Raw genomic sequence first — 16944 nt, forward strand, 5'->3', positions numbered from 1 at the left:
CCCTCATGTCCATGTCAGAGCTACAATTCAGTGATGTTTTTGTTTGCGTTTTTAGAGATTTAGGAATTGGTCATTGGTAGGTTCACACGGAATCTGTGCACGCATATTTCTGCAGATTTTTAGCCCATCATTATTTCTGTTTATTTACTTGTGTAAACGTCTGTAAATTTATATTTATTCAGTTTTTTTAATCAATTTCAGTAATAGTATTGATTAATATGAAAATATTCATATGATTTATTTACAATACAGTTTGTACAGTAATATTTTCTGTATTTTAATAGCTATATTATATGAGAGACTTGCTTTGTTTACCAAATAAAGTGGATCTAATTAGATTTGCATTGTGAACATTAAATAAAAGTTAAAAAGGTATATATTATATTATATATTAAGTTTTTACTTATGATTCTCCCAAAATCACTCTGTATAAATCCGCAGATTTACAACAATATTCTGTGCAGAAATAGCAGACAATGTCCACAGATTCTGTCTGGCCCTAGTCATTGGTGGCTTAATTACTCAATTCTGCTATGATTATGCTTGTTTATCTTCGAAGGACTCTGAGCATTATTAGTGTCGGGTTAGTGTCTGCTTTTATATTTGGTGTTTAATTATCTATTTGTTCACTTTTGCTATTTATACTTTGATTTGCATTTCAATTTATTTATTTATTTCCACTTAACTGCAAATTATAACAGAAACTGTATAAAAGCACACAAACATACTGACAGTTATAGGTATTATACATTGTTATGGGTCAATGATGCTAATATTCGGCACAAATCCATCAATTTCCCCTTTCTGGCTGTTCTTTCTGTGAATGAATTGTGTAGAAGCACTGTCCATGCGTGTTTCCTTGTCGGTTAGTAACGCTATATTTCATTGCACAACAATTAATGTATCAGGATTTTTGGCTAAAAATAGAGAAATCATGGTCAGCGTGTGAGATGGCTAGGCTAACCTAGCTTCAATTTTGATTAAATTATTTTCTAATCAGTTGCCTAATGTGGTGAATATACCCCTGTAATGCATACTGCAGTCCTTTTTTGTCTGGCTTTCTCAGATATCTCACCTGTTCGCCAAAAATGACTGATTATATCCCTGGGAATGTCTGACAACGGTGCATACATATTGTAATAGACGTGCCAGGCATGAAAGCTTGACAGGCGTAACAACAGTAACAAAGGAGGGCGGGGCTTAGCGAAGGGTCAATTAACATGTGGAAAAATTCCATGTCAACTCCTTGAATTAAACACAATTAATCATTAATTTGACCAAATTTCAAGTCTCTGCACCTCCACAAAACTTGAAGTTTGTTTTTGACCTGCCTTGGGGTTAAATTGTCAAACTGTCAACAAACTTGTCCTAGTCCAAAAAATGCAAAGCACAGCTGCCTATCTGGTTCAGTCAAAGATCACGTTCCCACCACAAACAAAGTGCTCAAGGGCTTATCTAAAACCATACCAAGACTACAACTTAAATGAGATCTTAATATGGTTGTTTGGTTCATTTTAGGTGCACACCTAAGAATGATTTCTGTATTCTCACCTGCCACAACAAACCAAACCGAAAGGGAAATACAGTTAGTTTTAACTAACTAAATAAGGCGTACTGAAAACATACAAAGACGTATAAGCATTCCTCAGTTGTCTCCAATGACGCTCCCTGAATGATGGATAACACAAGTGTATTGCTCATTCTGTAATAAAAAATATATAGCCAATTAATAGTTATTCGATATTAGTATTTTTATGAGCTGCAGTGTCCTCAAAAATGCTGCTTTTATATTCATTATTGCAATTTATTATACTACAATTTATTTATACTAATTTTGTTAACAAACAAATAAACATTTGCCAACAATCTGACAAAAAACAAGGGTCAAACAAATGCATTATTTTAATTTCTGCAGCTTCTCTTTCCGTACACTCTAAAGCACTTGTGTTGTTACATCCCAAAAATGGGCAAATATTGAAAAAAAAATAGACATTTTTCCATATTTGACCCAAATTTGAAGCAAAAAGCATTTTTAGAGTGTATGCATTAATGAGTTGCACTGTATTTGATTAACTTGTTATATTGAAAAGTGAGTTCTTAAAGCTAATTCACACCACACTGACATGTGCTTATAATGTCATAAATAACTCAATTATAAATGACAATAAAAGTGCAAGCAGAAAAAAATGATCAGTTCTAAAACTTCTCAAAGTGTGAGCAAAAATGTGCCCTAAAATTAGCTATAGAAAAGGTAGCATTGTTCTCTTTCACGTTATCCAGAAACATTAGCTCACTTCATAATGGATTTATGGAACTCTACAAGAGGAAACTCAAAATGATTTGCATTGCTATCAGTGCAGCAAACATAGTGGAATCAGTGTTTCCTACAGATGTTATGAATCACAAACAAGACCCCAACAGTGGACAGTGGAAAAGATATATATACACTATATGCTATAACCCCTGATGATTAAAGGTAGTAAGCTGAAGGAAAATGAATGAAAAAAAATATATATATATATATATATATATATATATATATATATATATATATATATATATATATATATATATATATATATATATATTAAAAAGTGTAAAACACATATATTGAACAGTTTGTAGACATGCCAAGGACTTGTCAAATGTTTAAATCTTTATATATGGGTTTTCTTATATTTTTGTAATACAATATATACAATTTTTTTACCATGTTTTTATTATATTTATTCCATATATATGTAATATGTAACATTTAAAACATTTATGACAAACTGTGTGATATATGACATTAGTATGTTAAACAATTTAACACACTCCCTGTGTTGAGAAGAATTACACACTGGTTTAAAAAAAACAAAACAAAAACACAATGTTTTGTCCTTAACTACACACTTAGGTGTGTTAAGAAATAACACAGTTTGTGTTGTTTTTAATACATCTGTTTTAAGAGTGTTTAAACTTTTCAGAAGGTTGTACATAAGGTGAACAAGGCTTTTTAACTGAACCGTGTAATTCCAATTGAAAGGTGCAGGATACAATATCGTTCACTTACTAAATAATAAATATATGATAAATATTTATCTCATAAATAAGTTTTAGCTTGTACAATTGTTATATTAAAATACCATTTTTTAAAAATCAAGGGGGGCAGTGTTTTTTTTTTTTTGTTTGTTTGTTTTCTCAACTTAATAGTGAGAAAGTGAGTTTACATTGACACTGTTACTGTAACATATTTTAGAAAGCGGTCACTGAATGTTGATTCAAAATCCACATTATTATGTACTTTTCAGTTGGACCCTGTCTCAACTAAATCACTGATGATTAGGCATGGGCCGGTATAAGATTCTGACGGTATGATAACCTTGCATAAAAATATCACAGTTTCACGGTATTATGCTCACTGCTCTAAAATATATATTTTTTTAAACATCTGGGTAAAAAAACAAAACTTTTTTTCCCATTTGAAAACAATATATTCTATTTTTGAAAGATTTCTAATATTTTGGAACAGTAAACATGTCCGGCTAAATAATGACAATGGATAACTGACTTCTGCTGTCTTATTTACAATTTTAAAAATGGCATCTTTGAGTATTTCTTCTGCTGGAGATACTGTTGTCCTAAAAAAAAGTAAATAAAAGAATTTGCACATAGCTTAGGAACGGTATTACAAAAAAATGTGGGCGGTTTTAAAACCTTGACTTTTCCAAACCGCGGTATACCTTAAAAACAGTTATCATCTCATGCCTACTGATGATTGGTACACTGAAAAAAAAAATATTCAAAGATGATTCCTTGGATTTACTCAATATTTTTTTTACGTTAAGTGGTTGTAAACAATTTATCTGGGTTGAATTTAAACAAACAAATTAAGTTGAACATTGCTCAATTTAATTTGTTTGTTTAAACTCAACACAAATAATTTTTTTGCAAAAAGTTTTGCATGCAACACTTTTTTTCAGTGTACTTGCCGATTAATGTAATATACAAACTGAAAATAAATGCTTCACTTACATTCTTAAATCAAGAGACATTTTTTAGACAAGATAAAAATATTGTCTCGTCTTCAGATATAATACATCTATTTTATTTGAGTTTTTCCTTAAAAAGCTAAGTAATGTGCCAATGGTGCAAGTCTAATAATCTTATTTCAAAAACCAAAAAGTAAGATTATTTAACTAACACCATTGGTAGATTATTTAACTTGTTTTAAGGGGGGAAAATAATGTAATATTGATTTATTATTTCTGAATCTCTCTCTCTCTCTCTCTCTCTCTCTCTCTCTCTCTCTCTCTCTCTCTCTCTCTCTCTCTCTCTCTCTATATATATATATATATATATATATATATATATATATATATATATATATATATATATATATATATATATATATAATTGTCAATCTATAAATTGCTTCTTGGTTTAAGAATATTTAAATATTTAAACTATAAACACGACAAAAATTCTTAAGAAAAGCTTTTTCAGTGCGACAACACCTGAACACACATAGACTACTATACATTTATTTCGCTACTTACAGCTCAAAACAACTCCTTTGAAAAAGTTTCCTTGCTTCTCATTTCAAAGGCACTTACAGTTAAAAATATACTGTACTCTTACTCGTGAGTGAAAAAAGGCCTACCCCTTTAAATAACATTCACAAATCACCGACAAACACTAGCCAATGACGGCAATATCCATCCAGATTACCGAAAGCCACGAACCATCAAACGCAGTCTGTGAAATAGACGGACATAGCCGTGAACACCCGTTTCTCCATAAACTGTTTAATCTTTTAACTTTAACCACTTCATTACATAATGCTCAGAGTCCTTCGAAGATAAACAAGCATAATCATAGCAGAATTGAGTAATTAAGTTACCTGCTACCTGAGTTAATCTACAAACAACGCAAGATTTTAAAACTATGTTGACTATTGTGACTTCGAAGTTGAGTTTAATACTGTTAAAGTTAGTGTGTGCTGGCAGTGAACTGTACCTGCAGTGAGTTGCACAAACGTGACGATGAAAAGCGCTGCATCTGAGCACCTGGGATGAGACATGACATCTGTCACTTAATGTCTGCAGATCGATACATCCACCTTTTGAGATAAAATCATCATAACTCAATTCTGCTACATTTCCACACTGTCTGTTTGCATTGCATCACTAGAAATAAACCACAAAGCGACAACACGTAGACAGACTTGGCCCGCCCACTGGGCAATGTAAGAGGATTAGAGAAAAGTGAGTGAGAGCGAGCGAGAGAGAGAGAGAGAGAGAGAGAGAGAGAGAGAGAGAGAGAGAGAGAGAGAGAGAGAGAGAGAGAGAGAGAGAGAGAGAGAGAGGCTTAAACTGGGGGAAGGGTACAGCAACACGTGTAAATTATATGACTTATATTGTGATTATTATTATTATTTAATCTCATACTTCGGAGGCTGTTGAATGCTTGATTCTGATTGGCTAATGAACATTAAGGTGTAGACTAGTCCAGGCAATTTTTGAAAACATTAAGGTTCAGTTATTTCAAATTCAGATACATTCAAATTACTTATTATTTCTGGCTGACTAGCTAGAAATAGCTTCAGATGAGATGTATAATAAATTAGTCCCATACTTTGCAGTGATTTGAGGACAAAAACCTCACACAACCTTTAAATAAAAAATACAATATGGTAGAATCTTTAAATGTGGTCATGCATTAAAAGCATTTATTCTGGTCTATCGAATTTTGCAAAGTAATACACACTCTGAGTTTCACTCTGAGCCCGTAGCCAGAAGGGGGGGTTCGAAAGATCCAGAAATAAAATTTTTACAAGTAGGCTTTAATCTAAATCTTGGGCCTTATTCTTGAAAGTAAAAATTACCAATGAAAAGGTGTGAAGCACCAAAAGCGACCCATAATTAAGTTAATTAAGGTAGTGCTGTCGCCTCACAGGTCGCTGGTTCGAGCCTCGGCTGGGTCAGTTGGCGTTTCTGTGTGGAGTTTGCATGTTCTTCCGGCGTTCGTGTGGGTTTCCTCCAGGTGCTCCGGTTTCCCCCACAGTCCAAAGACAAGCAGTGAATTGGGAAGGCTAAATTGTCCATGGTGTATGAGTGTGAGTGAGTGAGTGATTGAGTGTGGATGTTTCCCAGAGATGGGTTGCGGCTGGAAGGGCATCCGTGGCGTAAAACATGCTGGATAAGTTGGCGGTTCATTCCACTGTGGCGACCCCGGATTAATAAAGGGACTAAGCCGAAAAGAAAATGAATGAATAAATGAATAATGCTGTTGTTGTTATCCATAAATTTTCAAATTTACTTTTTTTTACAAGAGAGGCTAGAAAAAAATCGTGAAGCTCGACATTATTACTATTATTATGCTTTGTTTATCATTCAAATGGCCAAAATTTTGACTGAAAAGTTGAATGTGCTGGCCAGTTTGTTATTAGCCTAATAAACGACAATAGGATACATTTGTTTTTGGGGGGTTTTCTAATAATAATGATGTAATAAATTTGCATTTTAATAATTTTTTTCATATTTATTTACTCAAAATTTTTAGGAAATATTATTAGTACATCAAAAAGTGCGGTTATGGTGGCCTAACTGCAAAAAAGTCCACTTTTTGAGAAAAAATAACCACCCCTTTAACCAGGCTGGTTACAATCTCAAATGTGCATCATTTTATAATAATTATTCATTACATAAATTCTGTAGCTGACTAAACAAATCTAACTCACAATCCTGAACTTTGTATTATGTTAAAAAGGTTCATTATTTTACTCACCCACTACTGATTTTAATCATTCAGAATAATTGTTTTCTTTAGCTGCAGGGTGGAGTAGCATTATCTTTTCTCCACCCTACTGAAGTTTGGATTTTGACCTAAATTTACTTTCATTAATTAAATGATTGTATATAAATTCAGTTTAAGTTTATCTGTATTGTGCTTTTCACAAAATTTATTGTTTCAAAGCAGCTTTCCAAAAGGTGCACATTACTGCATTATAATCAAAATCAGAAATGGTAAGGTTATTAGTTACCATAACGTTATTAGTTACTAATAACTTTAAAAGTTATTATATATAAACAAAGTTAACCTGCAGTTTTATAGTATATATAGGCGATATCTGTAGATGTTTAATGAAGTGTATTTGTGTATTAAGTGTATGTGTTGCCCTCGGATGATTGGATCATCTCTTCACAGGTCTTGGATCACAGCATGTGGCTTTGCACAAACTTTAGAAGCCTCAGAATAGGCATCCCCTGGTGGAAATAGAGAACAAAGAAATTAATTAGTGTTGCTGCTGTCCTGCAATTATGTGACGCATTGTCACTAATCTAGTTCCGAACTAAGGGAGTGTGTCTGAGCCTTGGACATTATCAGGAAAGCTGTTCCATAGTTCAGGAGACATATATGAGAACGCGCAAACTCCTTAAGTGGATTTTGTTATTCTAAATACTACCAAAGTTTTGAGATCTTAAAGAGTGTGTTGGATTGTAGTGAGATGGATAGTTGGTTAGATAAACAGAAGCTCGACTATTTAAAGCTGTATAAGTAAGAAGCAATATTTTATAATCAATGCAGAACTTAACAGGCAGCCAGTGTGAAGAAGATTGCATTGTGGATATGTACCCCTGTTTACATTTCTGGAAACTGCAAAATAGGTACCCGGAGGTACGTATGACTCCATTTTGTCTGTAAAACAAATGCTTTGGGGCGGTATGATACCGCAAATGACTTCTGTTGCTTTACGCACTACCACTGATCGATTACCTCCATGTGGACGGTTTTTACCAGTTTGCTCATAGCTCACTGCATATGCTGATGGACTTGGAATGTGGAGCGGAGTGGACCGGGATGACAGGGATCGAGTCTGGTGAAGAACAATTCTAAAAACCAGGTAAAACAAACGCAATAAATAAATATATAAATAAATAAACAACAGGCTGAAAGTGTGGTGAAATCACATGATAGCTTTTCTTTTTCTGGATCGCCTTTGAAAACACTATTGGTTGGGTATAGAGAAGGGGGTGGGTGGGTCAGTCAGTTGGTCAGTCAGTCAACAGCAAGCTGACCTGGTCAGCTGAAGAATATATTTCGCCCTGTGGTGGATTTACGCAAGAAGAGGAAGAGAAGTTTGAGATCATCAAAAAGCATACACAGTGGCTTCTGGCGGATTTGCAAAACACAAAACCTCCGGTCACGTATTTTACTGTCCCCAGAAATTTAGACCTGGATACATATCCACAATAAGCCTGGGTTGTAAATTGGGGTGAAATGGTCATATTTTCTCAACCTAGAAAGAAATCTGGCAGCTACATTTTGCACTAACTAAAATTTTTTTAATAGAGGATGCTGGGCAATCAGCGAACACAGCATTACAATAATCTAATCTATTGGTCATAAAAGCATGAAGAGCTTTTCTGCATATGAGATAGATAGCAAGCTTCTTAGCGTAACAATATTTCTGAGATGGAAGAAGGCTGTTTTAGTCACATGGGAGATATGGTTTTCAAAAGTTAAGTTGCTGTCTAATGTAACACCCAGATCTTTTAGAGTAGAGCTAATAAAACATTGTGTCCCTCTAATTGCAGGTTGAGCTGTGAGGTCTGCTGTGTACAGGATTTTGGCTCAATAAGTAATACTGTACTTCTGTTTTGTCTGAATTTAACAGAAAAAAATTGTTGGTCATCCATCTAACCTCCCTAATTCACCTAATTAACATAGATATGCCTAATCAAGGCTTGATACTAATATATAAAAAAAATCTAGCCAAATATTAAGTTATTAGAAATTAGTTATTAAAACTATTATGTTTGGAAATGTGTCGAAAAGGTTTTATTTCCGTTAAACAGAAATAGGGAGAAATTTATACGGGGGCTAATAATTCAGGAGAGCTACTAATTCTGATTTTAACTGTATCTGCATAGCACAGCAATGGAAGTGAATTCTGTGCCTTCTAATAATGTCTCCCAAGGGCATCATGTATAGTGTAAACAGCAAAGGGCCTAAAACCGATCTTTGAGGAACCCCATACTTGGTCTGACTTGTGAAAGTTGTCCATTTACATGTACAAACTGGTAATGGTCAGTTACGTGTGACTTAAACCATCAAAAAGTTGTAAAATGTAAGTGATCTATGAGGATATCATGATCTACAGTGTCGAATGCAGCCTCGTTCATCAGCTACAGAAAGAGTAAATCATTGGTAATTTTCATTAGTGCGGTTTTTTGTATAAAGATGAGCCCTGAAAACTGACTCAAACACTTCAAAAACATTTAACATTGTTTATCTGTAGTACAATTGGGCAGACACAAGGTTTTTTTTATATTTTAGACATAAATGAAAGATTTGAAATGGGACTTTGTTGTGATCAAGTTGCGGTTTCTGAATAAAAGACTTCATAACAGTTAGCTTGAAATGGTTTGGAATGTGGTCTAGAGATAAGAATAGTTGATAACATTAGGAAGAAGTTCTCCTACTACAGGTAGCAACTCTTTCAGTAGTTTTGTTGGAATTGGATCTAACATAGGACGACGCAGTGGCGCAGTAGGTAGTGCTGTCGCCTCACAGCAAGAAAGTCACTAGTTCGTGCCTTGGCTGGCTCAGTTAACGTTTCTGTGTGGAGTTTGCATGTTCTCCCTGCATTCGCGTGGGGATGCTCCGGTTTCCCCCACAGTCCAAAGACATGCGGCACAGGTGAATTGGGTAGGCTAAATTGTCCGTAGGGTATGAGTGTGTGTGTGGACGTTTCCCAGAGATGGGTTGTGGCTGGAAGGGCATCCGTTGCGTAAAACATGCTGGATAAATTGGCGGTTAATTCCACTGTGGCAACCCCAGATTAATAAAGGGACTAAGCTGAAAATTAATGAATGGATCTAAAATACATGTGGCTGGTTTAGACATATTGATTCATTTATTTAGCTCTTCCTGTCCTGTAATTTTGAAGCACTGTAGATTATTTTGATTTAGTGGAGTGTTTAATGAATCTGAACTATAAGACAGTGCAGAAAGTTTAGCAACTTCTATTTTCTGTCTCAAGCCTTCCATTTTATCACTGAAAAAAAATAGTGAATTCCGCATTACTTCTTTGCAGTAGGACATTTTGTTCAGACAACAAATGATAACTTGTTAGCTTAGCAACTACCCTGTATGTCAAATAAGAATCTAGGATTGTTATTTATTTTTCCTTTCAGTTTGTGGAGGAGCTCAGCCCTGGTGTATTTTAAAGCCCTCCTATAGCTGGACATTGGAATTATAAAGACCACTATTTTTTTCCACTTATTTTCAAGGACTCCAGTGTTTTGAGAATACAAGTATGATTGTTTGGTAGTTTTATTCTCTCTAGCCTTTTTCAATTTGATGGTTGTAACAGTGACAGTATGTGCTAGTGAAGATGACATCCATACTGCTAGTTACTACATTAAGATCATTTTGCATTTGCAGGTGCACTGAGAAATAGGGAAAGATCAGATAAGTTATTTATAAATCAGTTTTTTTGTGGACAGAACAAATTCTGCCAGGTTGATATATCTGTGCTGATCGTTTAACTCAGGTATACACAATTTACATAATAAGAGGTAGTGATCTGTTACATCATCACTTTGTGGTATAATGTCTACATCAATGACATTAATTCCATGATCCAATGTGTGATTTAAGCAAACGATCGGACCAACAATGTTTTGCTTTATCCCAAGTGATTGTATTAAATCTGTAAATAAGTCCTAATGTATCATAAGTGTCATCTATGTGGATGTTGAAATCTCCCACAATTTATATCAGTTTTTACTAGTAAGTCAGAAATAAAATCAGTCAAGCATCAATACAAACAAATAATATTACATCCAATAACTTCCCATCAGACAAATATGCATCAGACTTTGCATACAGGATAAAAATATATATGTATGTATGTATGTATGTATGTATGTATGTACATATATATATATATATATATATATATATATATATATATATATATATATATATATATATATATATATATATATATATATATATATATATGTATGTTTTCAGATTATTTTAAAATAACAATCTAGAAATTTCATTATTATCCAAAACATTTGGCATTTGTGACATCATCAGGCATTGATGTGGAATAAGAAAACCTGGCTCACAGTCTCAGTCTTCATTTTTTCATTCCTCAGGTGATTTATCAGGTTGGGATCAGGATTCTGCGCAGGTGAGTCAAGTTCCACCAAACCAACGGCATTGCCAAAAATCTGTATAAAGAATAGTGAAAAGACTGGCAGCAGAGCTTCCAGAAATATTCTCTTTATATTACAGAAAATAACTATTCCACAAAATTACTAACAAAAGCTATAAAAATATAGAATATACTTTATGGAAAATTCATTAAATTACAGTATATTAACATTGATCTTTTGTTTTTAAACTGTGGAAAAATATATAAATTATGTCAAATTATACAGAGAAACATCTATTTTGCAGATTGATCACCATAAATTTAAGGTTCAAATGAATTACTTTAAAAGTAAATTATTGTAAATGGACAGAGTACATTTATAAAGTACTGTTTTTCGCATGTGCAATAAATAAATATTTACTAGACTAATGCTTCTTTTTACTAAAAACTCACAACTACAACAAATATCTGTAAAATTTATTTATTTAGAAGTTGTTTTATGTCGTCCTAGTATAATATTGTAAAAATACAGATATTTTAAACTACAATAACCAGGAAATGTTGGTTGATGACTGGTGAGTTCTTATAAAACAATATATAACAACATTTTCAGACAATCTCTAAAAGTAAAAGTAACAAAGTATTCTTTGCCTGTGCATCATTTTAATCAAAGCCTGTACATTTAAAGTATTTGTCGTTGAAAAGAGGCACTGAGTGCCAAGTTACATGGTTTCTGGAGGATCTATGAGGATAAATTTAAGACTTTTAACAACAACTAAAGAAAACTTAAGGGAAAACTACAGTATACCTGATTTTCAACATATTGATTTATAATGTCTAGTGAGCACATGGAGTGTTGTATTTATAGCAGCATTTTAATGTAAAAACTGATCAGAATTTTAAATTAACTTTACATAACGTATAATAAGATTTTAGCACTGTAGAAGTCTTCTAAGCACTGAGCCCTGGTTGGAATTTATAAGATGTCTCCCCCTCCAAGACATCCTAAAGCAGTGATTTCCAACCCGGTTCCTGGAGGCACACCAACAGTACATATTTTGGATGTCTACTTTATCTGACCCATTCATTTCAGGTCTTGGAGTATCTTTTAATGTTCTGATTCAGGTGTGTTTGAATAGGAAGAGGTTGAAATTGTGTACTGTTGGTGTGCCTTCAGGAACAGAGTTGGGAAACACTGCCCTAAATGACATGCCTGAAAGTTGAGACTTAAGCCACTGGAGGGTTGATCCTAAGACTCAAGAGATGACAGAACAATCGGATGGTTAACTGTGACAATGATACCTTCACTTTGATACTGGTTCCTGAACTCCTGAAGCTCCTGAAGCAGCAACTTTGTAGATGTCAGATGTTGTAGATTTGTAGAAGTCACTGGTGAGCATTCCCACCTTGAGGTTGCTTAGGTAACATGTATGATGATATTCACTGAGAGCAAATGAGTTTACATGCCGCTTAAAATATACTTGGCAGTGCTGGATGACAGAATTTTGCATGCACAAACTCTAGTGACCGCAACATAAGACCAGGGGCCTCATGTACAAAGACTTGCGTTGAATTAATACTAAAACATTGCGTACGGACAAAGCTGTACATGTGCATACGCCGTAATGTATGAAACACTGCGTACGCGGAATCCCACACATATTCTCTTTGTACATCCGAATTAACATGAAACTGAGCGCACGTGCATGAGCGTAAAACCCCTCCTTGCCTCCTCCCCCTAATAAATATAGTAATGACTTCACTTTGGCAAAGCCAAACGAAAAAGCAATGGCAAAAGCCAGCAAGAACAGAAACTTCACAGAATGTGAATTGGAGGTGCTCCTATCGGAGGTAGACCGGAGAAAAACTCTGTTATTTGCAAGTTAGTCCTTCGGAATTAATAGCAAAAGAAAATAAATAGAGTGGGAGAGTTTAACTGACGCGGTTAACGCAGTGGGGTCTGAACATCGCACTGTGAGTGAATTAAAAAAGAAATGGTCCGATGTAAAAGTGCAGGTTAAGAGGAGAACAGTGGCGCACCGTCAAAGTGTGGACCGAACAGAGGCTGAACTAACACCCTTTGAGGAGAGAGTTGCCTCAATTGTGGAGAGGGGTCAGGCTGCAGACTCAGTGCAGTGCAATCTGAGCTGCATCCATTGATTTTTAATGGGCTCACCTAACCCCACCCCTAACCCTACCCCTCACAGTGACGTCACTCGCTCCATTTGAGTGCATTGTGTCTGATATTGCATTTTTTTTTGTATAATTTCATATGATTGAATTGTTTAATTCATTCGTATGGTTTATTTTTTTTAAATCGAGAAATTAAGCCTTGTGCAACATAAAGGGCACATATTTATGCCTATTTTTGGCTCAAACTATAACAGGAGCAAAGAATTAATTGGTTTTTAATTTACTTACCTCCCCTGTCTCCTGTGATCTCCAGTGTCTTCCGTGTCTCTACTAATGAGGTGTCTCCTGGTTCAGTCTTCATCCTGTTCGCTGTCTGTGTTGTCCATCTCCAATCTCCATGCCTGCTCTGTCATATATATACATATATATATATATATATATATATATATATATATATATATATATATATATATATATATATATATATATATATATATATATATATATATATATACACATATATATATACACACACATATATATATATATATATATATATATATATATATATATATATATATATATATATATATATATATATATATATATATATATATATATATATATATGACCAGCGACGAGATGATCCCAAGGTTTCCATAATCCATATCCTGAGCAGCCGGTGTGGTGGTCATGGAGGAGTGGAGAGCATGAGACTGATTCCTGTGACGCTCTGGGGACAGACGAGTTTTGCTGACGTCTGGCTTCTCCAGCGCCTAGACTGCAGCTCTGCACAAGACGTTTGGCCAAGAAATGATCATGCCCAACTGAGCCTGGTTTCTCTCAAGGTTTTTTTTTTATTCTTTACTTTCGCCAATTGGTGAATTTTTTTCTCGCTGCTGTTACGAGTGGCTTGCATGGTTCAGGATCTGTAGAGCTGCGCATCGATGGATTGCTCTTCAGTGTTTGGACTCTCAGTAGTGATTATTAAACCACACTGAACTGAGCTCCCTCTCCTCTTCAGTGGGACCAGCAGCAGGTTTAAGTAGGGAAGCATGAAAGGTGGGAGAGATACGGTAATTAGCGGGTAAATCCGGCGATTTGAAACTGGGGTTATTTGTTTGTTTATTTTGAAAGGACCCACGTACCTGGGGCTGAGTTTTCTGCATGGTAGTCTCAATCGGAGATCGCGGGTGGATAGCCATACCCATTGTCCCAGTCTGTATGCGGGGTGGCGGTGGCGGTCTGCTTGTTCTCTGAATCTTCTAATGGCTCGTAGTAGATGTGTGTGCGCTGAATTCCATGTGTCTTCACTGCGTTGAAGCCAGTCGTTAACTGCGGGAAGTTCGGTGGGTTCGGCTGACCAGTAGTGGAGGTTGGAATCCGAGAACACATTGAAAAGGTGTAAGCCCCGTGGCTGCCATACACAGAGAGTTTTGTGCGTATTCTGCCCAAAATAAATATCTGCTCCAGTCTGTTTTGTTTTGATGGCAGTGTGTGCGTAAGAAACGAGTTATTTCTTGATTTAATCTTTCCGTTTGAACATTGGATTGTGGGTGGTATCCAGATGTTAAGCTGATGTTGATATTGAGATTTTTGAAGAATGATAACCAAACTCTAGAGGTAAATTGAGGTCCTCTGTCAAATACAATATCTTCCGGTAGACCATATGAGCGAAAAACATTATTGTAACTCAGCGGTTTCCAGCGTGGTGGGTAGTTTGGGAATGGGAATAAGTTGGCAAGCTTTGGAAAATCTATCAATGATGGTCAGTATGGTCATGTTACCCTGGAATTTGGGGAAGACCTGTAATAAAGTCAATGGAACAGGTAATGGTTATAACAATCCAGCTGGTCGTTGTCGCGAGTGCTTGTGCATGTTGCAAGAGGTGCAGTTATTAACCAATTTTGTTATGTCAGACAGCATATTAGGCCACCAATATTGGTTTTGTACCAAGTCTACTGTTCCGCTTATACCTGGATGCCCTGAGCTGGGGTTGGAGTGAATTTCTCTTAGAAGTGTTTCTCTGACAGCGGTGGGGACAAAAGTTTAGTCGGCTGGACATTCAGGTGGGTGTGGTTGTTGTGTATGAGCCTGTGAGAACTCCATTGTAATATCCCATAGAATTAGAGCTAGGACGAGAGAATTTTCTAAAATGGATTCCTCCTTTTGTTCAACCAAATCCTCCTCAAATAATCGTGATAGAGCATCTGCTTTTGTGTTCTTAGACCCTGGGATATATGTGACAGAGAAATTGAACCTGGTGAAAAATAACGCCCATCTGGTCTGTCTGGGGTTTAATCTTTTAGCGGAGCATATGTACTCAAAGTTCTTGTGGTCCATGATTACCGTGAACTTTTGCTCCCTCCAACCAGTGTCTCCATTCTTTCATGGCTGCTTTCAAGGCGAGGAGTTCCCGATTGCCCAATCATAATTCTGTTCTGCTGAAAAGAAGGCGCAAGGGTGAGGTCTGGCAGGAGAGCCCTGCGTCTGGAATAAGATGGCACCGATGCCCATATTGGATGCATCTATTACCACTTTAAATGGTAAATCAAGGTAGGGATGATGAAGAATAGGGGCAGTGGCGAAGCGGTCCTTGAGTTTAATAAATCCTCCTTCTGAGGCATTATTCGATTTCAGAAGGGCTTTCCTTCCTCTTATTAAGTTAGTAAGTGGGGATGCAACTGTACTAAAGTTTCGAATAAAGCGACAGTAGAAGTTAGCGAAGCCCAGAAACCTCTGCAATTCCTTAATCGTTCTAGGTTTGGGCCATTTCAACACTGCCTTTACCTTCTGCTCGTTCATTGCCACGCCTTCAGTTCCGATGATGGATCCCAGGAAGGAAATTGGCATTTGGTGAAAATCAAATTTCTCTAGTTTAGCCTATAAGCCAACCCAGGCTCATTCTGAGAACGTAGTCCCGTGGACGTTTCTGGAGACCGCGAAATACGTAGCCGGGGGTACGTACGGCTGCATTTCATTTTTTAAGCGAACGCTGCGGGGCAGTTTGACGCCATTCCATTAATCGCTTGCCGGCCGGCCAGCCGGCCGCTCGCCTCCGTGTGGAGGGCTTTCCCGCTGCAACCAGTTTGTCCGGTTAGCTCTTCGTGTACTCTGGCGGACTCGAGGCGCAGAGAGGGGCTGACCACGACGACGATGACCGGGTTCGAGTCCGGGGAAGAGCGGTTCCAGAAATCAGGTAAGAAAACAAAAACAAAATCCAAAAAATGAAGCGAACAAGTTTGTCACAGGGTGAGAATCAGACGAGGGCTTTTCTTTTTCTGGACGGCTTTTGTGAATCGTCATTGGTTGGGTTTAGGGACGAAGGAGGGTGGGTCAGCCGATTGGCCCGTCGCACGGTCAATCATTCTGTCATCCAGGCAGACAGGCGGAAGGTCGTTCGACAGCGGCCTCTAGCGGGTTTACGCGAGAACGGCGCGGGAAAAATTGCACACAGCGGCCTCTCGCGGATTCGCGAAAACAAAAACTGCAAAAATACGTACCTCCCAGAACGTATTTCGCGGTCTCCAGAAACGTCCCCAGGACTACGTTCTCAGAATGAGCCTGGGTTGCAATAAGCGGTTCTCAATCAGGCGAAGTAGCACTGCCTTGACATGATCGATGTGTTCATCAAGGGAGTTGGAGTAGATAAA

The 16944-nt window shown here is 36.4% G+C and overlaps 1 protein-coding gene across 1 annotated transcript in view; it reads right to left on the reverse strand.

Annotated features, from left to right (window-relative positions):
• LOC130234877 (activin receptor type-1C) overlaps positions 1–5132 on the reverse strand; it is a 78520-nt gene extending 73388 nt beyond the window's left edge. The window contains exon 1 of the mRNA XM_056465202.1: positions 5002–5132. Coding sequence (XP_056321177.1) covers positions 5002–5065 — 64 coding nt within the window. The 5' untranslated portion in view covers positions 5066–5132. The remainder of the gene's footprint in view (positions 1–5001) is intronic.
• Between the last annotated feature and the right edge of the window lie 11812 nt (positions 5133–16944).

The sequence above is a fragment of the Danio aesculapii genome, chromosome 9, assembly GCF_903798145.1.
Source record: "Danio aesculapii chromosome 9, fDanAes4.1, whole genome shotgun sequence".
NCBI lineage: Eukaryota > Metazoa > Chordata > Actinopteri > Cypriniformes > Danionidae > Danio > Danio aesculapii.